This window comes from Stigmatopora argus, chromosome 1, assembly GCF_051989625.1.
Source record: "Stigmatopora argus isolate UIUO_Sarg chromosome 1, RoL_Sarg_1.0, whole genome shotgun sequence".
In the NCBI taxonomy this organism is placed as follows: Eukaryota; Metazoa; Chordata; class Actinopteri; order Syngnathiformes; family Syngnathidae; genus Stigmatopora; species Stigmatopora argus.
In genome coordinates this window covers 22,974,212-23,000,134 of record NC_135387.1, presented here as the reverse complement: position 1 = coordinate 23,000,134, position 25,923 = coordinate 22,974,212, and the positions used below count along the sequence as shown (strand labels likewise).

General features: G+C 40.0%; 2 protein-coding genes and 3 non-coding genes across 6 annotated transcripts; all 5 read right to left on the bottom strand.

Moving 5' to 3' along the window:
* Positions 1 to 2,780: 2,780 nt before the first annotated feature.
* On the bottom strand, positions 2,781 to 13,005 carry brpf3b (bromodomain and PHD finger containing, 3b). The gene is made up of 13 exons (XM_077609264.1): positions 12,651 to 13,005; positions 10,238 to 11,805; positions 9,727 to 9,883; positions 9,490 to 9,624; positions 8,483 to 8,611; positions 7,983 to 8,295; positions 6,803 to 7,102; positions 5,411 to 5,971; positions 4,250 to 4,331; positions 4,093 to 4,181; positions 3,940 to 4,025; positions 3,718 to 3,872; positions 2,781 to 3,650 (listed from the first exon to the last, which is right to left on the bottom strand). Exons 2-13 carry the CDS (start codon positions 11,779 to 11,781, stop codon positions 3,467 to 3,469), a joined length of 3,735 nt encoding a protein of 1,244 aa, XP_077465390.1. The 5' UTR covers positions 11,782 to 11,805; positions 12,651 to 13,005; the 3' UTR covers positions 2,781 to 3,466.
* Positions 13,006 to 13,409: 404 nt separating this feature from the next.
* Positions 13,410 to 23,547, bottom strand: mapk13 (mitogen-activated protein kinase 13). 2 transcript variants are annotated; one of them, XM_077609323.1, is made up of 12 exons: positions 23,279 to 23,541; positions 19,984 to 20,113; positions 19,629 to 19,687; positions 18,860 to 18,965; positions 18,166 to 18,195; positions 17,141 to 17,188; positions 16,549 to 16,663; positions 16,029 to 16,100; positions 15,521 to 15,600; positions 15,111 to 15,189; positions 14,865 to 15,038; positions 13,410 to 14,368 (listed from the first exon to the last, which is right to left on the bottom strand). In XM_077609323.1, exons 1-12 carry the CDS (start codon positions 23,476 to 23,478, stop codon positions 14,283 to 14,285), a joined length of 1,179 nt encoding a protein of 392 aa, XP_077465449.1. In that variant the 5' UTR covers positions 23,479 to 23,541; the 3' UTR covers positions 13,410 to 14,282. The 2 variants fall into 2 exon arrangements, with proteins under 2 accessions (XP_077465449.1, XP_077465457.1); XM_077609331.1 differs by lacking the exon at positions 18,166 to 18,195 and having other exon boundaries at positions 23,279 to 23,547.
* A 639-nt stretch (positions 23,548 to 24,186) lies between these two features.
* Positions 24,187 to 24,292, bottom strand: LOC144087404 (U6 spliceosomal RNA). The gene has a single exon (XR_013304724.1). It is a non-coding gene; the product is annotated as a U6 spliceosomal RNA (small nuclear RNA).
* A 593-nt stretch (positions 24,293 to 24,885) lies between these two features.
* LOC144087400 (U6 spliceosomal RNA) lies at positions 24,886 to 24,991 on the bottom strand. Its single transcript, XR_013304723.1, has one exon. It is a non-coding gene; the product is annotated as a U6 spliceosomal RNA (small nuclear RNA).
* A 609-nt stretch (positions 24,992 to 25,600) lies between these two features.
* LOC144087394 (U6 spliceosomal RNA) lies at positions 25,601 to 25,706 on the bottom strand. The gene has a single exon (XR_013304721.1). It is a non-coding gene; the product is annotated as a U6 spliceosomal RNA (small nuclear RNA).
* Between the last annotated feature and the right edge of the window lie 217 nt (positions 25,707 to 25,923).

The following is a 25,923-nucleotide window of genomic DNA, read 5'->3' as shown; positions in this document are numbered from 1 at the left end:
AATAATTTGTACTTTCTTTCTTTAAAAAAAGACCATGTATAGTAAGGCTTTTTTTCTGAAAAATAAGACCATGTATAGTAAGGCTTTTTTTCTTAAAAATAAGACCATGTATAGTAAGGCAATTTTTCTTTAAAAAAAGACCACGTATAGTAAGGCTATTTTTCTTAAAAATAAGACCATGTATAGTAAGGCTATTGTTCTAAAAAATAAAACAATGTATAGTAAGGCTTTTTTTCCTAAAAATAAAACCATGAATAGTAATGCTTTTTTCTTAAAAATAAGACCATTTAGACTCTAAATGGTCTTATTTTTAAGAAAAAAGCATTACTATTCATGGTTTTATTTTTAGGAAAAAAAGCCTTACTCTAAATTTTAGAGTAAGGCTTTTTTTCTTAAAAATAAGACCATTAATAATTTGTACATACTTTCTTTCTTTAAAAAAAGACCATGTATAGTAAGGCTTTTTTTCTGAAAAATAAGACCATGTATAGTAAGGCTTTTTTTCTTAAAAATAAGACCATGTATAGTAAGGCAATTTTTCTTTAAAAAAAGACCACGTATAGTAAGGCTATTTTTCTTAAAAATAAGACCATGTATAGTAAGGCTATTGTTCTAAAAAATAAAACAATGTATAGTAAGGCTTTTTTTCCTAAAAATAAAACCATGAATAGTAATGCTTTTTTCTTAAAAATAAGACCATTTAGAGTAAGGCTTTTTTTCTTAAAAATAAGACCATTAATAATTTGTACATACTTTCTTTCTTTAAAAAAAGACCATGTATAGTAAGGCTTTTTTTCTTAAAAATAAGACCATGTATAGTAAGGCTTGTTTTCTTTTTAAAAAGACCATGCATAGTAAGGCTTTTTTTCTTAAAAATAAGACAATATGTAATAGGGCTATTTTTCTTAAAATAAAGACCATGTATAGTAAGGCTATTTTTCTTAAAATAAAGACCAGGCATAGTAAGGCTATTTTTCTTAAAAATAAGACCATGTATAGTAAGGCTATTTTTCTAAAATATAAAACAATGTATAGTAAGGCTTTTTTTCCTAAAAATAAAACCATGAATAGTAATGCTTTTTTCTTAAAAATAAGACCATTTAGAGTAAGGCTTTTTTTCTTAAAAATAAGACCATTAATAATTTGTACATACTTTCTTTCTTTTTAAAAAGACCATGCATAGTAAGGCTTTTTTTCTTAAAAATAAGACAATATGTAATAGGGCTATTTTTCTTAAAATAAAGACCATGTATAGTAAGGCTATTTTTCTTAAAATAAAGACCAGGCATAGTAAGGCTATTTTTCTTAAAAATAAGACCATGTATAGTAAGGCTATTTTTCTAAAATATAAAACAATGTATAGTAAGGCTTTTTTTCCCTAAAAATAAGACCATGTATAGTAAGGCTTTTTTTCTTAAAAATAAGACCATGTATAGTAAGGCTTTTTTCTTAAAAATAAGACCATGTAGAGTAAGGCTTTTTTTCTTAAAAATAAGACAATGTATTGTAAGGCTATTTTTCTTAAAATAAAGACCTTGTATAGTAATGCTTTTTTGTTTAAAAAAAGACCATTTATAGTAAGCCTTATTTTAAAAAAACATATAAATGTATAGATTATTTTTCATTGAAAAAAGGAGACCATGTCTACTCTACTAAAGGCCTTTATTTGTTCGAAAAAGACGATTTATAGTACGACTATTTATCTTTAAAAAAACGTATAGAAGTAAGGTTGTTTTTCGTTTTAAAAACAAAGACCATGTATACTAAGGCTTTTATTCATTTAAAAACAGACCATTTATAGTAAGACTATTTTTCTTTTAAAAAACATGTAAAGAAATAAGGTTATTGCTCATTTAAAAAAGGAGACCATATATACTTAAGTTTTTATTTGTTAAAAAAAATACAATTTATAAGACATTTTTTTCTTAAAAAAACATCCATAGATGTAAGGTTATTTTTCTTTTAAAAAAGGAGACCATGTCTAAGGGCCTATATTTTTTCGAAAAAGACCTTTTATAGCAAGACCATTTTTCTTTTAAAAAACGTGTATAGAAAGAAGTAAGGTTGTTTTTCGTTTTAAAAACAAAGAATGTATACTAGCCTTTTTTGTTAAAAAAATACCATTTATGTAAATACTTTTTTCTTAAAAAATAATGCATAGATGTAAGGTTATTTTTCATTTTAAAAAAAGCAGACCATGTATACTAAAGCTTTTATTTGTTAAAAAATTACCATTTATAGTAACACTTTTTTTCTTTAAAGAAAAATAAACGTAAAGTAAGGTTATTTTTCGTTACATAAAAGGAGACCATGTCTACTATTTGTTCAAAAAAGACAATTTATAGCAAGATCTTTGAAAAAAAAACGTATAGAAAGAAGTAAGGTTATTTTTAATTTAAAAAAAAAACACCATGTATACTAAGGCTTCTTTTTGTTAAAAAAAGACCATTTATAGAAAGGTTATTTTTCATTTAAAAAGACCATGTTTACTAAGGCTTTCAGGTGTTAAAAAAGACCATGTAAAGTAAGGCTATTTAAGGTTAAAAATGACCGTACATAGAATGTCTGTTTTTTCTTGGAAACTCGGAGGAAGGTCCAGACCTGTGAGGCCGACGCACTAATTACTCCTCCACCGTGTCACCATCTTTCAAAACAATTTTACAAAATACTACGTGAATTTCTCAATTGGTTGATTATAGAATTAAAAAATATATATTGGTTAATCATTAAAACATTTTACTGAAATCACCTTACAATGAAAAAGATTACAATCCACACACTTCCATAAACCAAACAATTTTAATAGAGCATTTATTTCCTCAAATGAGGAACTATGGATTCAAACAAAGTATTCAGTGAGTAGTGAAAATATACACAATCTTATAAAGGTGCAGGGTTTTACATTTCATAATACTAATAATAAATATTTGGATTGGTATGTGTCTCCTGTTTAAAAAAAAGTGTTAATTTACCCACTAAGTTTTTTTTGTTTTTAAATAGACCTGACAATTTCTTTTAACTAAAACTTTTTCTTTTACCAATATATTTCTTTAGCTGTATCTTCTATAAATAAATAATTTCTCTCATAAAAAAAAAAAAAAAGATAATTCATAATTAAGAACAGTGGCTCGTTCATGGACGCGGCGTTCGTGCACATATTTGAGGAATGAGGCTTTCACAAAGCTCTCCGTTGTCCCTTACTTGATTGACAGAGCAACCACAGTGACATCATTTTACAAACAGAACCATACTTTTGAACTGTACAAACTAATTTCATAAAATATTTAAAAAGCTATTGTATAAAAGATGGCAGTGATCCATTCATAGGTCCTCTGCACTTGGTATAAATATTGTCTCGAGTTCATTGTGGCACGTCAGCACGTCACCCTTGAATAGCGTAGCCTGCCGTGCCGTGCGATGCGGTTCGATTCCGGCGGCGCGCTAAAACTCAGTGACACCCAACCGTCTACAGGAAGTTGGAGGCGACGAAGCCTCGGCTGTGGCTCACTCTGCTCCTGTGGATCATGGCCCGGTCGTACGCCACCTGCACCGACTTGCGGAGGGCGGGCTTGCGGCCCTCCATGATGCGCAGCTTGTCGGCGGTGCTGTCCACCCCCAAAGGGGTCACCTTGTCTCGCGTAAGCCACTGCCTGCGGGATAAACAAGGACGGGGTAAGCGAGCGGAGGGCAAACGCGGCGCCTCGCTGAAGCTCTCACCACGTCCGTTTGTTGTCGAAGAAGAGCACCAGGTAGAGCCTCTGCTTGCTCTCCTCCTGCCTCTGCTCCCCCAATCTGAGGACATCTTTGGGGGGGACGGGAATGGGCACTCCGTTGAGCAGCAGACCCTCTTCTGGCATCTCTGGGTCGATGATCTGGACGGAACAAATTTTGGAGTCAGCCGAACGGACGAGACGTCCAAAATATTGGTGGTTGCGTTACCAGGGCGGGATAGGAGGGATATCCTCGACACTTGGCCCAAACCAGGTCCAGAGACTCCAGCTCGGTGTCATCCTCAGATGTTTGGCCTAGGGTTATTTATCATTTGTTGTGCGGAACGGTCGAAAAGATGACATGAAAGAAAAGATGACGCACCAGTGTAGTCAGCATCTCCATTGACTATATCCAAGAAGGGAACTTTGGAAAGTGCAGGTTTGCCAAGACTTCGTTTGGGCGGTGAGGAGCTACAAAAACAACACGTTAGTCGAACAATTGTGTCTAACACGCAGTTGAGGAGCCCACTATGTTTTACATTTCTTTACGAAGGATGGGACAAGAGCTGAATTCCGAATCGGAGCCGTCTTCTTTCTGCTTGTTGAAGCCATTGGTAAGTCCTGAAAGCAAACGAGATTCACATAAAAAAGAAAAGAAAAACACTCCTTCAGGTGTGCTCAAATGAAACTTAATTTTCAGACACATTTTATGTCATTCAAACATCATGAAAAAGCTCATCCGTTATATTACATTGCAGGGATGCTCCAAGTGAAATTTTAAAGATTTTTAAGACTCCTTAAAACTGAATTTTATGCCAAATCCACAGCCAAACTATCAAAAAAGCTGTACTTTTCAGAATGTTAGAAAACATTATTTTACGTCAGCAGATAGATTCCAGCTGACAACTCTTTCGTCTGCGTGTGCACGTGAATTGCAAAACTGATCCAACAGGATCACTTTGACATTTCTTAGACAAAATTTTTTGTTTCCCTGTTGATCTGAATAAAAATAAAATGAATCCTTTGACTACTTAACATAACTTAATGCTGTGTTAGTAAAAACAAGGACAAATATGCTACGGCAAACTACAGGTGGAAGGCTCTCCGCGCATGCCCTCTACTGGCAAACTCGTAACCTACAGGCAACAAAGGCCAGTTTAGTCCGAAATTAATTAACCAGTCCTGATTTTAAAAAAACAAACATCAAAAAAGAGCTCCAAGAATCGATGGATATTAGCCTATGTTACGTAGATAACAAGTTTCACGATGATCGGTTCACGAATAATGGAGAATTGATACTTAAAAGTCAGTTTCCACAAGAAGAACAACCATTGAGTGGCGAATAGGCGTTGTTTTAAATACTGTACAATACAGATATATGTGAAACTTCCTTTACTTAGTAAGTGGAAAGAAAATGTGTCAGCCTGCACACCTTAAGTAATGTTTACATTCACCATGGATACAGGAAGTCCAAGAGGGCCATGACATCCCACAATGCAACATAAATTATTTCGGGATAACTGTATCCATAGTACACATAAACAAGACCGTCAAGTCGTCAACACAAGATACTTTCTTGCAGGCAAAGATTCGACCAAATCTCACCAATCTAAAAACCATCTCGTAGCGTAGCGATGTTATGTCGACTAGAAATGTACCAGTTAGCTGGCATGTTAGGTGTTAAAAAATGAAAATCTCACCACTTTTACAGCTTTCGTTCCGCGTTTTTTCCAGTTCTCCATCTGAGCTTATGTCTTGACTGGAGGTCCACGAGGAATTCAGGTAAGGGGGTTCAATGGCTTTCTGAGAGGCTTTGGTAGGAGTGGATAAAGTAGGGGGGCTGTTGGGTAGCGAAAAGGAGGGGCTTACACTGTTCTGCAACTCCTTCCCATTGGGCAAAGGATCGTCTCGAAATATTTTGGCACCGTTTTTGGCCTTTTTGAACAACACAGAGGTCCGTCTGCCAACACCCCCCGTGAGTGTCCGCGTGGGGGTACTGAGGTCAGAGAGGCCGTTGGACGTCACTGGCCCATCGCCGTGGAACTCTTTGGCTGGCGACGTCTCCCGGGCTTTTGTGCAACCGATTGGCTCTGATTCGCTGTCGCCGAGGCGCTTTCTCCGTTTGCGTGGCCAGCTGGAGGGCGGGGGCTCCTTTGTGATGGGCCTCAACGTCGGTGGCTCCAAAGGAGTGTCTCCGAGTCGTGGTGGGGGGGCCGGCCCGGTGGGCTCCAGTGTTGGGGGCGAGGTGGATTTCAGGTCTTCTGGAAAAGGGGAAGACATTCACTTTGACTCTGCATGCAGTGCTATCAAATGGTCATTGAGTATGTCGTGTGATGTGGTGGTTTTGCAGTCACACAGGTGAATGTATCCAAAATGTTCCAAAATTCTGCCTGTCTGACTAAAGAAACTTCAGCCTCAGTGAAACCTCTAAAGTCAAAAACTAACAGTAAATTGCAGTAGTCTGTTTCTGCAATATAAAAAAAAAGCTTTGTCCAAGTCAAACTCCCTTAAGATTTTAAGCGCATAGAACTCAGTCTTATTTTTTTATTAAGTTGCTGGTTTTTCACTGTGTATTTCTGGTGAGTTGTATTCACTTGAATTGTCAAGCTGTTTTAAGACAGTACTCAAATTTGACACATGGAGTCGAGTAACATTGCTCCCGCAACTGTACACCAGCACCATTTAAACAGTACCACTCACATGAATCCAAATTTTTCCACCCTCCTGCTACATGGCGAGAGCCTATCGAAACTGTACGATGGCGGAGTTGGGAGTGGGATGACATGGTGTGACTGTACAGTATGTATGGGAGAGTAGTGAATCCATGAGTGATGTGTGGAAGAGGTGCAGAGGGCACTTGGAGAGAGTAGTTGTGAGGCAGCCATGGCTAACGAGACTCTGTGGGCCCCTACTTACTAGACTGGAGTCAGTGGGGTTGTTGGGGTTGGTGCGTGGGGGAGACCCTGGCTCAATTACCTGAGGATAATGTGTCGTTAGCTCATGTTCACAACTGGTCTCATTTAAATTAAAAGTGAGGGGGGAGAGAACATGCGCAGGCAATTTCTCTCACGCATCAGCTGTTCACCACAAACCTTTGTCTGATGCCAAAAAGCCATTTTCTGTCTTGGAGTCGCCGGCCTTCTCGTCCAGCTCTTCCTCCTCTTCCTCATCTTGGTCACTGTCTTCTTTAGAGCGTCCGTTGTGAAGGCCGTGGCGCTGTGGCCCCTGACCGAACCGAATGACGTTGATCTCGCGGCGGAGCAGGCGCATGCGTCGGGTGCGGGCCCCGCTGCATCTCATGGAGCTGACCAAGTCCAGTTTATCCAGCAATTCCTTGATCTGCTCCTCCATAGTCATGTGGAGTCGGTTTTCTGGGTTCAACACGCTGTCCACTAGCCAAAGAAACAGGGTGGTGTTAGCATGCAATTTCTTGCTCTTATGCAGTATGAACTAGTGATGTTGTGATACGATTCTCAGTCTTGGCCCTTGATATGGCTATTTTTGGAGTATCGGATCTGGTCCAGAAACTAATGGTAGTAACAGAGTGTGATGTAATATTTGTAAAGAAACCATTTCTTAGAAAGGTACCAAAAGGGCACACTTTAATGAAAAAAAAAGGATTTGTCATTTGTTGGTTGCATTATTTTCCATTGTATTTACTTGCTGTAGAAATATGGGCTTTGGATTCGTATCGGCAAAACTTATCTTTGAAACAATCTGATCATATTGATACATACAGAAAAAAAAAATCAGCATCGGAACATCTGGAGTATGAAGGGGTTAACTTGAATGTTTAATATTCTAAATGGTCAGATAAAAACTTTGTCAAGTGCATTCCAGCATAATGAAGCTTGTTTAATACGTTGAAAAAACAACTTAATTGTTCTGATGTGTAATATTCGAGACAAAAGTAAATTATAGCCAGTATTTGCATCAGGTGGCCATCTTAAGTGATGGCAGCTATTTTATATTATTGCTGGTACTATTTTAGCCAATCAAATGAGATTATTCCCAAGTACAGTTTGTGAAAATTGTGGGCTCTTTTACAAATATTCACATGTATTGACTAGCATCAATGGATTGTGGTTGGTTTTTAGGGCCAATTGTACCCCCCAAAAGATAACTCCTTTAGCCTACCATCTTCCCAAGTGCAAGTGTAAAAATCTCGCTTCTTTAACAAATTATTTCACATATATTGACTAGCATCAATGGATTGTGGTTGATTTTAAGGGCCAATTGTACCCCAAAAAGATAATAACTCCTTTAGCCTACCGTCTTCCCAAGTGCAAGTGTAAAATTCTCGCTTCTGTGGCGAGTCGGGCAGGTGCATCCCAGTTGCAAGCTCCAGGCCAACATTTGTAGCTAGTCGTTGAGCGTGGCGCAACACGGCTCCCCCTAGGTCCCGAAGACGCAGCGCTGCACGGTGGAAAATTGTGTCCTTATTGTTGTAGAGGAGGCAGTTGGACACCATGATATTGAAGTCAGCCTCTAGGTCATCCACAGAGCGGTAGATATGATTTTCCAGCTTGGTCCGCATAGTAGAAAAATCCATTGGATGGCTTATGAACTCCATGTAGTCTGGGACCTGGGGAGAACATACAAATAATGGTGAAAATAAAACAAAACCAACATGACCCGGAACCTTCTTCAACTTCTTTGGTTAACTAGACTCAGTTTCCTACGAGTCCTCCATTTTACAAAGATGTGAAAAATGTGTATACTTCCTATTCTGTGTGAATTTTTGGTTGATTTAACAATTTGTAATGTCTGACCTCCTTGATATTGACTGGTTCTGCAAAGATCCCAGCTGTGTCCTTATCCTGTAGTTGGTCCATAGTTGAGCGGAGTAACAACAACATCGGGGTCAACTGGAGCTCCAGGGCTGCTTGATGGATTTTAAGCTGCAATTGCGAAAGGACATGTAAGTGACCGGTGGAAGATACAGTACATCTGTCTAACAAGAGAGACAGTTAAGGTTAACTTGATACTGATGTTGATTTTCTTTATGAAATAATTTTAGTTAAACTAAAGAACAAAAATGCAGCTAATGTAATCGTAATCGACACATCGGTTTCCAAAAAAGTTGGGACGTTACACAAATTGGGGAAGAAAGTGAATGCCACGATGTGGAAGTGCCCCATTTCCTTTTTGGATGCATGGAATACATAACAAACTTAGGGTATTCGGACGTTTCGTCGAAAGACGTTTGGACCCCGGACGTTTGGTAGAGCAGACGTTTGGTAGAATGGACGTTTGGCAGAACGGACGTTTGGCAGAACGGACGTTTGGTAGAACGGACGTTTGGTAGAACGGACGTCTGGTCGCCGGGTTGTTACTGTTGAAACCAGCTCTCAAAATTATAATCATGAGAGAGTGAGTTTAATATCTAAATATCTAATATCAACAGTAAACTCTGTCATAATTTGACAGCGAGCGAACCCGGTGACCAAACGTCCGTTCTACCAAATGTCCGGTCGACCAAACGTCCGGTCGACCAAATGCCCGGGGACCAAACGTTTTTCGACGAAACGTCCGGTCACGCAAACTTAGTACAGATTTATCAAATGGCAAGTACAGAAACTATATATTATAATCAATGCTTTGTTGACTAATTATTAACTTAAGTGGCATGGTTGCCCAGTACAACCTGTATTACAGCCTTTTGTGCGTTGTGTTCAGTTACGGCAAATAGTTCTATAATTGAAAAGCACGTACGTGGACACTAAATTGGAATTGGGCAGTGTAAATCCAGCCTCACGTAGCTGTGCTGGATTTTTACCTGTTCTCGCTTGAGTTTCTCCCTTTTACGAATGAGCTCCACCAGTAGCCTGGCCTTTTCAAGGTCATGTCGAAGCTTCTGCCAATATCTCAGAGCATCTCTAGCTGCTGTCACATGCTCATCAACCACCTCAGGCTACACAGGAAAATATTTTAAAAAATGGCATCATTTATAAACAAATAGCCCAAATTAAGATTAAGAAGAAAAAAAGACACAATCTGGAATCCCTGGCCTAACCTGTTCAGTATTCCGTTGGGATTGGACATTAGAGTGCAAACGGCGGATCAGTGGCACGCCGTTCCTGGACTGACGCTTCAGTAACCAGAAGCTATGCAGCCTCCGCATGAACTGGCTCTTCTTTTGAAAGAGAATACCTTTGCAAAGGGCATTCAACCTAGACAGATGTTTTAAATTCAAATGAATGTTTATCCATGATAATGTTATAAACCATCCTACTTGATTATTACACCATTCTTAAATACTTAATACAAAAATATGTACAATACGATACAAAGTAATATGGTCTGGCCGGGGCCCGGGTGCGGTCGCTCCCCCCCAAGCTCCACCCCTGAATGCATGCGTTTGTGGTGATTCATGACATCTATGGTTTGTTGACATAGTGATAGAGTGCATGTGGCGCTTGGTTGATTTAAGAAATCACAGCACAGCAAAGTTCAATACATCCTATGTTATATGATTTGTAGTGATTCAAACCCCAGGTGAAAGTACAAAATTGGAGAAAATGTACCTGCTTGTGGGTATTTCGGGCACTATCACTTGAGGCGAAGCATTGCTTAGTTTTGTGGAGCACGTGTCAATCTTCTCTTTCTTTTTACCCATCTTGCCATCACTTTCCGACTTTCTGCCTTTTTTGGGTGTCGCAGGACCATCCGTGTAGGCACTCCGCCCCCGGCTGGCCCTTCCTCTGCTGCCTACCACGCGCCCTTCACTCTCTTCGTCCGAGTTGCCGTCTTGGCCGGCGGGTGAGTGAGTCTCGCAAAAGGCCGTCTTTTTGACAGAGAATGTGGTCCCGTTGACGTTTGTCTCCCGCACCGGGTCGATTTTCATGAACAGTCCGGCACGCTGCGCGCAAGTGACGTGAAACGCGGTGTAGCAGTTGGCCTTGTGGCACTGTATGGATGCTCCGCGACCTTTCTGCTTACACAGGTAGCAAGTAAGTCGCCAGCGTGCCGGGGGAATGTTGTCGACACCTTCCACCGGTTCCAAAAAGACGGTATTGGCGAAGCAGACTTCGGGAATCCAGATAGCGCAAACGACATGCGCCCAGCGGCCGTCGTTGGTTTGCTTAAAGGCGCCGCCTCGGTTGGGACACAGCACACAGTCAACTGGTTTCTGAGGGGACTGAAGACAGCAGCGGCACAGCCACTGGCCCTCGGGGATATAGGGAACGCCGTAGCATTCCTGGTGCACGGCTAAATTGCACGCGTCACAAAAGAGAATAACGTTGCTGTTGAGGCACTCGTCGTCCAGGCACACGCAGCAGAAGGCATCGTCGTCAATGGCGTTCGGAGAGGGAACCCGGGTGCGGACCTCCCTGTAAGCCTCGTCTTCAAGGCGGTCCACTAGCAGCTCAAAGATGTCCGCCGACAGCGCGGCGCAGCCCTCTGCCGACCGGCTAGCGTTGACCATTTCCAACCAGGCCGAGTCCTCTTCGTCCATGTCATACTCGGCCAAAGTTTCCTGGTCCTCGGCGGAACGTTCAATGTAGCGGTAGTATGCTATGGGCAGAGGAGCTGCCTCCATGTGGGTAAAAGTGTCTACGAGGCGAAAGGAAGGTTCGGGCAGGGATATTAGATGATTGTGTGTGGCATTTAACTTTTCAGGCATTTGTGGTTGAGCGTGGGCGCAGTGGTTTTTGGAAGGTGGCGGAGCCTTGAAAGATGGATATTTTGAGGGTTTCCGTCGGCCGCGGGGCGTGACGGCTTTGACGGCAGTTTGCGTGGCACTGACAGGAGGCGACGGCTGCTCGCTGTTCTCTTTATTGCTGTTACATTCGCTGATGTCTTGCGCCGTCATTTCATCCTCGGTGATGACGACCAGAGGCTCCAAAATGGAGATGCGATGAAGCCGGCCATCCAGCTCCACCTCCACGACATTCTGAGCCTGGGCATAGCTCAAAGTTTCTCTGCTCGGGGATGCTTTCAGACTGTACGGCGATGAGGATCGCTGACGTGGGCCATCGCCACAACCACCAACTGGCATCCCCTTGGACTTCCTGTCATCCGTGCCACTTTGCGGGGCCGCCAGGCCTTTTCGGCGTGGCTTCCTCATAAGCCACCAATCACACGTTCCCTCCTGCAAAATCAAATGTTAACAAATAAGATCACAGAAATAAATAACAGATGTAATGTGAATAATAAATATATAACAGTGCAGAATCAGCATGAAAAGCTTTTTCTTCAAGAGCTATCTTTGGACTATTGCAGCGGGCCACTGACGGAGTGATTCCACGCTGTGAAATAAATAGTTTGGAGTTTTCAACTGAAAGACAACAGTCTAATTGTTTTTTTATGTGGCCATAGTGTAACCTAGTTGTTTCACGTCAAGGAGTTATTTGTAGTTGCATTTAACTTGAAATAATTGCGAGTTGATGACCAAAAAAATTCAAGAGGATAAAAAAAAAGATGAATGCACCGTTTTTGGTCGGGATAAGAAGGACCAGAGCAAGATGTAACCATAATTTTCGGAGACTTCATTTATTACGGTCAACTTCTGGCCAGGCAAATCACAACACGGGAACAACCAACCAATCAGCTTTCATGTTAACTGGATTGACGCGTCACTAAGCCAATCATCTCATAGAACGCCGCAGCCCCAATCGCTCACTGCCCTTATTTTAGAAGTACACTGCCAGCCATATTAACAGTTTTAAAATAAACCAATTAAGCGAATTTAATATTACTTTTGCCCTTTTCATTTCGTGTTAACGCACACGAGAAACGTTTTATGACAGTTTTCTGCTCAGGTCGCATAACAATTTTATACTCGGCTAGCACGACTGCTAACTTTGAAAGATCTGCTTTTATTAAATCTAAGCTCCAATTTTTCCGCTGACATGAAGTGAAAAAAAGACATCTTTGTTGTTCAGTAGATATTCAAAGTTCGATCATAATTCCTGATTAGATTGACAACATTCTTACCTATTATGGCGAATGGGTGACAAGTAGCTCCACAGCCGGCGGTCTAAGGCGTTTCTACAGAAATGGTTGCTTGCCACCTAGCCTGTGGTTCTTACTTGCTGGACTCCCGTCGCCAAAAGCTAACTTGCTTTTAGCCAGCTACAGTTTGTTGGTAGAGCCGGTGTGTTCCCTTTTTATTTAAAAAAGAACGTCCCTCCATAAAACGACAATCGAGCAGTTGGGGACAAAAGCCCGTACATCCAACGACCAAACGAATCACATATCGCCAATTATACTGCCCGACACTATCTAATGTCGACCTAATTTTGTGTGTTAGCCGCCTCCGGCTAGCTGTGCTAATCCAGGCTAAGGCCAACTCCATTGGTAATAACATGAAACATCCGGAGAAATCTTTCAAAATAAAACAATGTATCATTAATTTTTTTCCAAGAAAAGCGAATCAGTCTCGACTTGGCATTTTAAATCATTGTTACTCCGAAGTGAGATTTATTTTACTTTGTCTTTCCAGACTGTAATTGTGATACATTTGCTTGAGTAATAATCGTCTGGGCACCGTAAGGTAATTTACTCACGAATACTTATTTCCGGCTTCTCTCAAAAATGTTTAACTCTACTAAAGACACACATTGGGGCCCAATATGACGTCACGCAGCATAATTTTGGCGCCCAGGCCATTAAACTGAAGATAAACGTGACAGCTGCCCGGCCATCATCGCAAAAAACAAAACAAACAAACAAACAAAAACATATAAGCAGGAATGCGGGGTAATAGAATTGTATTTTCTATTAGTTCACAAAAGGCAACAATATAACCATCCAAAACACAAATCAAAGTGCTAAAATAAAACAATTTTTAAACCAATGCCATCAAAAGTAAAATATGTTCAAGGTTAGTTAAATGAACAATTGAACCGAATATATCTATTAAAGGATAAACTGTTGGAATATAATTCGTTCGTTTCAGGACCAGTGTATTAGTAATACCAGTCAATGTCTTTATGAATATGAACTACATTGCTTAGATGATATTTCACATTTAAGTAAATTAACTGACAATTAGTAAATGTTTTCACAATTTAACTTGTTCTATTTAATTGTTTAACTATTGAACATACATCATTTAGGTACTTTGTATTCATTCCATGCATTTATCTATTCATTCATAATTCCCAAAACTGGGAAAGGCGTGCAAACATCTTAGAATTAAGGCATATAATGTTTGTATTTTTATAGCACAAAGGTGACAGAAATCACAAATGAACAAAAATAAAATGATAGTCATACTAATATACTGGTTTACAAAAAGCATCTGACGACATAAAATTCACATAATTAAAATTGCAAAAGTACCCTAACCCTTTTAGCCACACTAACTCAAAACAACATTGTCAGCAGTTATAATTAAGTGTCAGCTATTCTTTAAGTGGAAAGGTCCAACAGGATTTATAATTCCAGGATAGGAATTTAATCTGAAATGTCTCTTTCACAAACGCCTGCACTTGACTCAAAAAAGTTTTCCCAAACTATTTGAAATGTAAACAATCAGAGTAGCAGAAATAAAACAAATCCATAATAGTCATATACAAGGACACAATTGGCTGTGCAATATTATTGGGGCAAGAAACATACAAGTCAGGGAGTCATGGTCAAAGTGTTCTTTCTCTTGGAGTCCCGCCGAGGGAATGGCACGAAGCTCTTCACCTCTCGGAAACATAACCCTGCAGGCCAAAAGAGAACATAGTTGATTTTTCACATCTGCGAATGAGATTCTGAGAGCTCCTCATTTAAAATCAATGATTTAAATGAAGTTCTACTTTGGGCAGCCCGGTGGGGCGAGTGGTTAGTGCGTCGTCCTCACAGTTTTGGGGCCTGGGTTCAAATCCAGGTCACATCCACCTGTGTGGAGTTTGCATGTTCTCCCCGGGCCTGTGTGGGTTTCCTCCAGGAACTCCGGTTTCCTCCCACATTCCAAAAACATGCATGGTAAGCTGATTGGACACTCTAAATTACCCCTAGGTATGAATGTGAGCATGAATGGTTGTTTGTCTCCTTGTGCCCTGCGATTGGCTGGCCACCAATTCAGGGTGTCCCCCGCCTCTGCCCCCGAGTCAGCTGAGATAGCCTCCAGCACCCCCGCGACCCTAATGAGGATAAAGCGGTTCAGAAAATGTGATATGAAATGAGAGATGAGAAGTTCTACTGTACTGTACTTACGCTTCCATTCTTCCAGTGATAATTTGGCATTGTCATGGCTGTCATCATATGGTTCAGGCTCAGGAAGGTCATCTGGGTCCCTGAGGCTGTCAAAGTATGGGTGCTCCAGCGCTAGTTCAGCTGTGGGCCTTTCATCACCGTCCAGAACTAGCATCTTCTCCAGTAGGTCAATGCCTACAAACAATCCAATTATCAGGAATGTCCACCAAAAGAAGAGGATTTGCTTATGAATTGAATTGAACTCACCATTCACGCTGGCTCGGGGAAACAACGTTGAGAAGTCTTTTCTTGGATAATGAGGAAGGGCTTTCACATAACTTTTGGCCTGTTTTTGCATGGGATAAAAGATGAATGTAAAAAACCAACAACAATAAATAAACACATTTGCAAACTCATTGGAGAAAATATGCACTGTAATTATTGTGGATTTTCATGATTGTGATAAATTAGAGACTTTTTTTTCAGGAATGATACATCGGAAAATTCTCTCTGAATGCAGAGTAAATACTACCGCACCACTCAACAAAATATACTGTATTTTCCGCACTATAAGGCGCAGCTTCAACGAATGGCATATTTTAAAATTCTTACTTCTTATTTTTACCATGTCCCTTTTTTCATTTGGGGGACGGGGGGGGGGGGGGGGGGCGTTATACCTCTGGGCTGTCCAGCTTTTGTATAAACTCTGGTCCAGGCACTCCGGTTACTTTCATGATCTGTGTCAGCTGGTCCATGTCTGCGTTTAGAGTCAAGGTTTGCCCTGGTGGAGGAAGGTGTCTAAGCTCCAGATATATACATCTCTCAACTTAACTCTATTTATACAGGGCTTTAAGAACAACCGCAGCTGCAACCAATCACTCTACAAAAATACATCTTAAACGTAACTCAATATTACTACCATATAAACATAGCCTAAGTTGAAAAACCACTGTATGGAACTTAATTTATCACCTTGCAATTATTTACACTAACATCGACAAAACCACAGTCGGTGAATCCTGCCGAACCACAAAAACATGCTAAATGTGACAAACTTAGTACACTGTCACTAATTAAAATGATTTAGCAAATACAGCTCTCGGACGCCAAACCTCTTTTAGACTTCGCTGATGCTAAGCTGTTATTTACCATTCCACATTGATATCAAAACACAAAAAAGGATACAGTCTTTGCCTTTGAAAAGGGTTTTTCCGTTGATCATTTCGGCCATGATGCAGCCCACAGACCAAATGTCCACTAGAAAAAAAACAGCATGGGAGACAAGTGCATGTAAGGGGAGTGACATCTGTGACATCGTTGACTCTTGAAAAGGTGGGAAAGCATCTCTGAGGAAAATTCCATTATTTCATGCTGAGAGGAATATTTTGTACGCCTCCTCAAAGTGAGGCATGATCATACATACATACATAGAGGTTTAGTAGAAAAAGATTGTCTGAAGGAACATTCATTTTTTAGGAAAGTCCTTTTCTTAATTGCTGTCAGAGAGTCTTATTATTACCAATGAGAACAGTCTGCTTTCAAAGTTAACGGTCTCCAATTCTGAAAGCGCACGATGGAGACATCTTGGCTTACTTTCCCTCAAACGTGTGATTGACAAAAATACCAACAATGCACAACTGAAATCATGGTTAAGAAACACCATAGCTTTTAGTAGAGCCACAATGTTTGCATGTGGTTGTCTTACCAGTCTGTGTGTAGTGCATCCAGTTCAGAATGACCTCAGGCGCCCGGTACCAACGGGTTACCACATAGCCCGTCATTTCAGCGTCAGTACTACGAGCGAGCCCAAAGTCTAGAATCTGCATAGGCGGAAATAAAATGAAAAATATTTTACTAAGAAAAATAAGCACGGTAAAAAACAAAACAACCAAAACAAGACCATCTAAACATACACGCACACGCTACTAGATTAGTGTTAACATGATGCTTTACAGCTTTAAAAAAACCTTGTTTATATTCAAATTTGTTCACACATTCAATAACATTTGGTTTGTTTAGGGTTTCAGCAAAAGCTTTTGCTATTTTGTGTGTTCAATAGTGTTGATATCACACAATCTGTAATGGGATAAAATTTGAAAAATACACACAGCCATACTGTTCTTTCAGTAAGTGTACACATTTATCTCCAAATGTAAATGCTGATACAAATCCTCCACATTGACTATGCTAGGTGAAAAAAATACATTTCACTGTTTATGTAGTTGATAGTATCTTTAGTACAAGTTTTGTATAACACCTTGATTGTTGATAAGGGTGTACTTAGCTCCTAAACAAACCTTCAATTCGCAGTCTTGGTTTACAGCCAAATTTCCAGGTTTGAGATCCTGTAATAGAAGATGAGATGATGATGTATTGAGCACTGATTTTAGTCATAATCAATGTTCCCTCTAATTTTTTGTTTGTCTGGGCAGAAAGACAACCTCACTGAGCACACTGAGTACCAGTGTGAGCAACATCATCATTGCTCGCTATGGGCACACACCAGTATCACACCTGCCATAAGCAGGTGCATGTCTACTACACATAAATGATTTAGTAATAATAAAATGTAATGATTAATATCTATGAATGGGCGGCCCGGCGGACGAGTGGTTGGCGCGTCGGCCTCACAGCTCTGGGGTCCTGGGTTCAAATCCAGGTCGGTCCACCTGTGTTGAATTTGCATATTCTCCCTGGGCCTGCGTGGGTTTTCTCTGAGTACTCTGTTTTCCTCCAACATCCCAAAAAGATTCATTGTAGGCTGATTGGACACTCTAAAATTGCCCCTAGGTATGCGTCTGAGTGTGCATGGCTGTCCGTCTCCTTGTGCCCTGCGATCGGCTGGCCACCGATACAGGGTGTCCCCCGCCCCTGGCCCAAAGTCAGCAGGGATAGGCCCCAGCACCCCCCGCGAGTGATAAAGTAGTTCAGAAAATGAATGAAAAAATATCTATGAACAAAACATCTTCATAAATGCCATTAGAATATGCACAAATACGCCCCTTTTTACCAAAGAGGCTACATTCCTTTTTTTGTACGGTCTATACTTCAAACATGCACCCAGCTGTGGTAAAAAAGGAGTTGAAAGGTGTGGTGTGACAACTCCAGACATGCAGTCATAGTTAGCTCATCCTACCTGTTGGTGCAGGTGGAGTTTGACCTGACTCAATAGTAATGAATTGAAGCAACTTTCTCATTGGTGTTTGCAATTCATGAGTCAGAAAAAATGAGGTAGACTAAGCACTGTCCTGGGAAGATTCCATTTAGTTTCAACCACCACACTAATGTCAGACAACAATCCAAACATTTAAATTTGACATACCCTGTGAATGATTCCGGCCTTGTGAATGTACTGCAAAGAGGTAGAAAAAAACCCAAGAAACTTGCTTGAATTACTTCTATTGAATACATGCAATATACTTAAACAGTATTTGATGTTTATTTGAGATCTATAGCAATAAACAGAATCCTCAAAGAGAAGGAATGAAGCATCAAAACTTCAACTTTAACCATTATTTCTTTAAATTATAGCCATCTTTTTAATGATCTTACACTTATAAACTGGACCAACCCAGGTTAGCCACCCCGCCTAGTCTGATATGATAGGTCTATTCTTTTTTGGTATGTATATACAGTAATCCCTCGTCATTTCGCGGTTCAACTTTTGTGGCTTCACTACTTCAAAGATTTTTTTCTGGGGATTTTTTAAAAATGTATTTATTATTTATTTTTAAAGTTCATAAAAATGTGAAAATCCATGCTGAAACTCGCAAGCGAAAGCAACTCCCCTGTCTTCCGCTTGCTACTAGGAATCAGCACTGAAGGGAAAAAAATAATATATGTTTTTTTTAATAGGGGTGACCCTACTTCGCGGTTTTTCCATTCTAGCGGCCATGTCTTGTCCACATTAACCGCCATATTCGAGGGATTGCTGTACTCTAGTCAGAATACAAAGTATTGTTTCTTAATGATAACTGGTTTGAATACAATAACATTTTAAGGGGTCCCAATCTTACCCTGAGTCCACAGAGCATTTGGTAGACAAGAAACTGGATTTTGTCTTCAGAGAGATGACCTCGCACCTTTGACAAGTCAGTAAACATGTAAGGCATCACCAGGTAACTGTGAAAAGAAAAGAAAAACATTTAGAGGAAACCTACGTGGGTTGAGGGGAAGGTCATTACATCATCTGACTAGTTTCAGCCTATCCACAGTAATGGTGACTCACTCATATACACAATCATGAGGCTGTTTAAGAACACCACAATTTGAGGATTTTCATGCTTTCAGTAATGAGATAGAGTTTCATGTAACGTAATTATATCCGCCACCTACAAATGGTGGACGGTGTGTATTCAGTTCCGTATGTCTGCATGTGCATTCAAAATAACTCAAGAGCGGATAAAGGTATTATCAAAGTCAGAATATCATTGTAATATGAAATGGAAGACATGAATACAGGTCATGGGGTCAGAAAAGCCAACTGCAAACTTGATAACAGTTTAAGTCACATTTTTACACAGAAACAATCTTCAATAGTCGCTACTAACCCTCCTAGTCAATATGGATGAGACGTGTAGTTCTGCCAAAGTGACTGAAATGTGACCATTCATAGCCAGGCCTCTCAGTTTAAATAAATTGGCAGTGTACAGAGCTTGAACTTTTTTTATTCGGAAATCCATATATGCTCTTTCATTGTGGGGTTTAATAAATAAATAAAATTAACTCACAATAAGTGAAATTCACAACTAGCAATTGTGGGTACAAGAGCCTCAAAATACTCACAAGTCCTGGAAATCATCAAGGGTTGAAACAGGTGTAAAAACGTCAAGAAGACCTATCACCTAGTTGGAATGAAAAAATAATGATCAAAGTGAGACTTGGAATTCAGTTGCCTGATGTCGACTTAGATTTTTTCCCCCCAACCAAATTCTTAATGATGAATTCCTCAATCATTATTCCCGACCCTACATACAGAACCACTTATTTTTGGATATTATTTATGGTTGTATGCTACCTTGAGCGTGGAGCTATACACACTAACTTTTGATGGGATAGAAAATGGTCACTTTTGCTTCACAATTGGAATGACGGAGACAAATAATAAATAAAAATTGTGGCATGATCTTGTTCTACTCACATTTTCATGTTTCATGTGTTTGAGCAGTCGTAGTTCCCGGTAAGCCCTTTTAGCAAAGATCTCTGATTGAAAGGGCCTGTGCAGCTTCTTGATGGCCACTCTCTCCTTTTTTTTCTCATTTGTTGCCGAGCTGTGGTAAATAATGGAATACGTAATAGATTAGAAATCAGAAAGAGCTCCAATGTCATGAGATGAGTTTTTGTGTCGCAAAGATTGCTGAGCCGATCTTGACATAATTCAGTGACAGAGAAGAAGCAACCAATTTGACATGTTTTCTCCTTCAGGTGACTCGAGTTGCTGGAGCTGGAGCCTTCCTCAATTTTCAGTCAATAAAAGTCCAAAGAAAGAAAGAAAAATAGGACTTCTGGAATAGTAAAAATATGACGAGATTAAAGTCGCAATATTACAAGAATGAAGTCATACACTTTAATATTACAAGATTAAAATCACACTGTAATATTACAAGATTAAAATCATGTTACGAAAGAAAAAATATATAAATATAACTACATCAATTTTGTGGATTATTTATACGTTACGTGACCCGGAATTCGTTTAGTTTTACGTGCTGAGACTTTTGGCGACGTAAGGTCTGTGTCAAAACAATATTTTTTTAACGTAATAAAGGGATACAGTGGTACCTTGTGATACAACATGCTCATCATACAACATGCTCGTGTTACGACGAAAATTTCGATCGAATAATTCGCTCACGATACAATTAAAATTTCGAGATGCGACCAAGCCAGGTGGCCATGACATGAGAGGCTGTTTATCATTGTAGCGCACTGTCTTTTTTTGCCGCATCTCTTTCGTGTATAACAGATATCTACGAGGACTGAACGATTTATTTAGACTAGTTTCGACCCGGAAACGCGCAACGCGCATGCGCGGGCAAAAAGAGGGCTTTCTGGGTAATGAAGTATACTCGTGCACACAACACCAATAGCCAATGGCACCCTTTCTCAGAATAAAACTTCATTACCCACAATCAATACGTGGGAAGCTCAGCTATTGCATTTCCTGTTATTCTTTCTAAGATAAGGAGCTCCCGCGATCAATCATTTTAGCCTATTTCTCGTTGGCAAGTGGTCGTGCTTTATCCTATTGTGAGGACATTTGTGTGCATTTTCGGAATATTTTGAAGGAAATACAACAACAAACAGTCCATCGATAGCGAACGTGAGGGTGGAGGCGTGGCAAACCGCTAACCCGGAAAATGAAGGTAACAAAAGATTAAGACAAAACTAGAATTCAGTTTTGTGTAAAGTTACATTAAACGTATGTTTGAGTGTGTCTGTATATATCTATCCAAGTTCATTTAAATTTGTTTGTTCATTTACGAGTGCCGTGGATAAAGTGCCCCCGAACAGCCCCCCCCCCTCCGCCTCCGTGTGTCGTTGTCTCTCCCCTCCGCGAAATGCGTCTAATTTTACATCTATTAAACACATTTTATTATTATTAAACCACTCGTTATTTATTCCTTTGTCAATATATGGCGAATTAGAAGAAATAAAACCTTTTTTTTCCAATCCAATATCCTGTTTTTGGTCTTTTTTCAGAGGGTTGGAACGAATTAATGTGTTTTCAATTCATTTCAATGGGAAACATTCGCTCGTGTTACGGAAAGCTCGACATACGATTTCAGTCTCGGAACGGATTACGATCGTATGTCGAGGTACCACTGTATTGGAATAATATGAGGAGTAAAAAGATATACGACGACAAAATTGTCACATGACTTATTTTCACGTTAGTTGAAGGGAAGTTATTGTCAATATAAACCCAAAACTGGGTTTTGCAACGCAGCATTAGTGCACATTTGACAGAGCCCAGTCGTCTGCACTTTGGCACTAAAGAAAGCAAATCTTGAGTTGATTCCTGGCTTTGGAGCTTAACGATACAATACACAGTGGACTGCAGTTGGCATAGTTTGTACATTATGCACAAGATGAGTCTTTGGCAATTCCAGCTCGTGAACAAAAAAATGCACGTTATTAAAAAACTTCCCAACAATTGTCAACAGGTCTGAATGAACAATTTCAGTGCTTCCCGCTCACAGTCAGCTCGGTCAGGCTCCAGTTAAACTCTCATCCTAATAACAAACACTATAAAAATGAATCCATGTTAGATTAATTGGAGGCGTTTTGGGGGAATGATACATACAAACATTTGAATAGTCAAACATTGGAAATAGCCTTCATAGTTAACAAAAACAACTTGACTAAATTGCTCAGATGTGTCAGTTGGAGACTGAGAGGGTCTTGTTGTGCTCTAATGAGCTCAAAAAGAACATGAATGTTTGTGTGATCTGGAGGGCAGCAGTTTGTGGGAGGGAAGGCCTGCTGGGCTATTTGAAGGGCTACCCAGCAACACATTTGCAAGAGACACACACACATGTAGAAATTGCTGCAGTACAGTACAGTATGCACTCATTAGGAAAAACAAACTCATTGTGTACTCATTACAAATACACTTTACTTCTCAAATGTTACTTGGTCAAAAGCAAATATGGTTTACTATCCTGTTCAATTGTATTTTTCTCTAGTAACCGGTAAATAGCGATTTAGCTCTGCTAAATTTGCCAACCCATCTAGTCAAAATGGATTGGGTGTCTTGCACCATCAACAACACTGAAATTTGAGCTTTCACTACCAGTTGTACTATTTCAAAAATAATTAGAAGTCTTTTTCCACCACAATCAGTTAATATTTATCTAAAATAGTAATATCCTAACATTCTGCATTACTCCTGTCTTTATCCTTGAGACTTCCCATGATGCAATGTTAGATTTTATACCTCAGGGAGTTTTAGTTCATGGCTATTTGAAATACAATACAATAAATATGGGCTACTGATGCAAAGACAATTTACACTAACGGTGATAAAATAGCAAAATGTGATTGTTCTGTCGAGTATCTGCTTTGATTTACAAAAGATGAGGTCATTGCTTGTCTGTGCATCACCTTAACTTGTCTTTTTGGCAGGAAAAATATCTAATATCCAATATGACTTCCATTAAACGCATTTTCCAATGCAAAGCACAATTAGTGTGTCTCAGAATACATAAATATAGTAGCAGTGCGGGCTTTTTCCTGTATTAGAGGTGTGTGTGTGTGTGTGTTTTGATTCCAGTTCAGCCAGGCCCACGGCTACTGTGTGTTGTGTGTATACCTGAGTGTGTACCTGCGTGAGTGTGTGTGTGTGCGCACGGATTGTAGCTAACCTTTAGCTCCTCTCGCCATTCACACTGTATATACCTAGTAGCCAGGGTGAGAATGACAAAACGACTCACCATACACAACCGTACGCCCCGGTTCCGATTTGCTTAAGGTGGGCAAACTTCTCGGGAACCTCCCACACGGTGTTGTTAATTTCCTCGCGGCAGAAACTCGCTCGAGCCTCCATGACGATAAAGGAGAAGGCGGAGGCAGGAGCGGCAACTTCTCCCGTCTTCCGATCGCTTGCCACTTGCGAGTGTTGATGCCAAAACATTGGTCAATTGAGAGACACACCCTCAACACGGTTTCCGGATGGAACGTTTGAACAAATAAAAGCGGAATCGGAAACGCCACAATATAGCACTTTTTCATTTTTTCGTTCATTTTAAACATCGATCAGAGTCGAGGTGGACTGGAGTCTGGCCCATCTGATTTCGGACTACACGTCCTAGATTGGTAGCTTTCATAAACGTTTTAAACCCTAAAAGTAGCAAGTTCTCTAAGTACCAGAACCATGACCAACAATAACGTACACTAAAAACAGTAAAAGGGTACAATGTTACCAAAAAAATTGAGAATGTTGTGCTTTAATACTCATCTTATTTTCTGAACATTTATCCTCATTAGGGTCGCGGGGGGTGCTGGTGCCAATCCCAGCTGTCTCCAGGCCAGAGGAGGGGGACATCCTGAATCGGTGGCCAGCCAATCACATGGCACAAGGAGACGGACAACCATGCACACTCACTCTAAAATGCCCCTAGGTATGAGTGTGAGCGTGAATAGTTGTTTGTCTCCTTGTGCCCTGCGATTGGCTGGCCACCAATTCAGGGTATCCCCCGCCTCTGGCCTGAAATCAGCTGGGATAGGCTCCAGCACCCCCTGTGACTCTAGTGAGGATAAAGCGGTTCAGAAAATGAGAAACGTGATGATTCTGATCGCCAACAAATGAGGAATAAATCTTATGATCTTTCCATGTTACAAACAAAATGAGGAACGCTTCACGAATTTGCGTGTCATCCTTGCGCAGGGGCCATGCTAATCTTCTCTGTATCGTTCCAATTTTAGTATATGCGAAGCCGAAGCAACGCAATAGTGCAAAGAATCGAAGTAGTATATATGGAAAGTAAAATCCCATACAGTTCAAAGTTATGGTGCTTGCGAAAAGTACTCTAACATCTTATTAACAGTTAAGTCCCAGATAGAAATATACTTGGACTTCCCAAGAGCCCTTTCTAACGATAATTTGCTCTTTATTATCATTTTATTTAGCAGAAATCGCCAGAAAACATATCACATCTATACACAGCGTTCTGATTGGCTACTCTATGGGCATATGCAAATCACTCAAAGGCCATTGGTCTAAACTTAAGAGCACGAAACATTAACCCGGCATTGCAGAGGAGGAATTTCTGGGCCATACAGCAAAAAGACGCTAGAGGGTGCCAAATAGATAAAACGGGCATCGTTTAATTGCAATAGTTTCTGGTATATATATTCTGCGGTAGGTAAAAAATAAAAATGTTGAAACTTAAAATGAGTATAACTGTAACATACTTCAGGCAAAGGAAGTTTCTACGGTTGAGACAGGCAAGCCAAGGACCCAGTTATAGAAGGGATTCAGAATTAACTCTTTTTCTTAAATTTAAAAGGGATTTCTGGTAAGATCTTTCCATGTTGCAAAAAAAATGAGGAACGCTTCACGAATTTGCGTGTCATCCTTGCGCAGGGGCCATGCTAATCTTCTCTGTATCGTTCCAATTTTAGTATATGCGAAGCCGAAGCAACGCAATAGACCGATAGGTCGGGGCAGTATATAAAGGCAGTCAAATCTCATACATTTTAAAGTCATGGTAGCATTGCAAAGTACTCTAACATCCTGCTAGCAGTGAAGTCCCAGATAGAGATATACCTGGACATTCAAAGAGCCTTCTCTAACGATAATGTGCTCTTTATTATTCTTTTACTTACCAGAATTTGCCAGAACACATATCAGATCTATATACAGCGTCCTGATTGGCTACTCCTTGGGCATATGCAAATCACTCAAACACCATTGGTCCAAACATAAGAGCACCTCCACCCTAACCCAGCAATTCAGTTAGAGTGGGGGAGGAATTGCCTCTTTCTGGGTCATACAGCAAAAAGACGCTAGAGGGTACCAAATAGACAAGTTAAAACGGGCAGCGTTTAATTGCAAGTTTCTGGTATAAATTCTGCGGTAGGTAAACAATAAAAATGTTGAAATTTAACGAGTATATACTTCAGGAAAAAGGCAGTTGTTACGGTTGAGACAGGCAAACCGAGGACCAAGTTATAGAAGAGATTCGGAATTATAGAATTAAAGTTATTTTCTCAACTTTAAAAGCAATTTCTGGTGTGATCTTTCCATGTTGCAAAAAAATGAGGAACGCTTCACGAATTTGCGTGTCATCCTTGCGCAGGGGCCATGCTAATCTTCTCTGTATCGTTCCAATTTTAGTATATGCGAAGCCGAAGCAACGCAATAGAGCAGAGGGTCGAATCAGTATATAAAGGACGTACAGCAGTATACTCTTTAGAGTACGGGTGGCGTTGAAATTATTGTAACATCGGATCAGCGATCAAGTCCCATATAAAAGTATAATGTGACCTTTAAATAGCCCTCTTTAACCACATTTAGCTGTTTAATATTTGTTATTTAGCAGAAAACACATTATATATAAATATAGCCTTCTGATTG

What these genes read in the sequence shown, in the direction of transcription:
- brpf3b (XM_077609264.1), bottom strand. Translation starts at nt 11,781, where the DNA reads ATGAGGAAGCCACGCCGAAAAGGCCTGGCGGCCCCGCAAAGTGGCACG. An exon ending in CCCGAAATACCCACAAGCAG is followed by an intron (nt 9,884 to 10,237) that starts GTACATTTTCTC and finishes ACATCTGTCTAG; the next exon opens with GTTGAATGCCCTTTGCAAAG. An exon ending in TTCGACAACAAACGGACGTG is followed by an intron (nt 3,651 to 3,717) that starts GTGAGAGCTTCA and finishes TTTATCCCGCAG; the next exon opens with GCAGTGGCTTACGCGAGACA.
- mapk13 (XM_077609323.1), bottom strand. Translation starts at nt 23,478, where the DNA reads ATGTTTTGGCATCAACACTCGCAAGTGGCAAGCGATCGGAAGACGGGA. An exon ending in GATGCACTACACACAGACTG is followed by an intron (nt 16,101 to 16,548) that starts GTAAGACAACCA and finishes TTTTTTTTCTAG; the next exon opens with TGGACATTTGGTCTGTGGGC. An exon ending in CCTTTTCAAAGGCAAAGACT is followed by an intron (nt 15,601 to 16,028) that starts GTATCCTTTTTT and finishes CTCTAAACGCAG; the next exon opens with ACATGGACCAGCTGACACAG.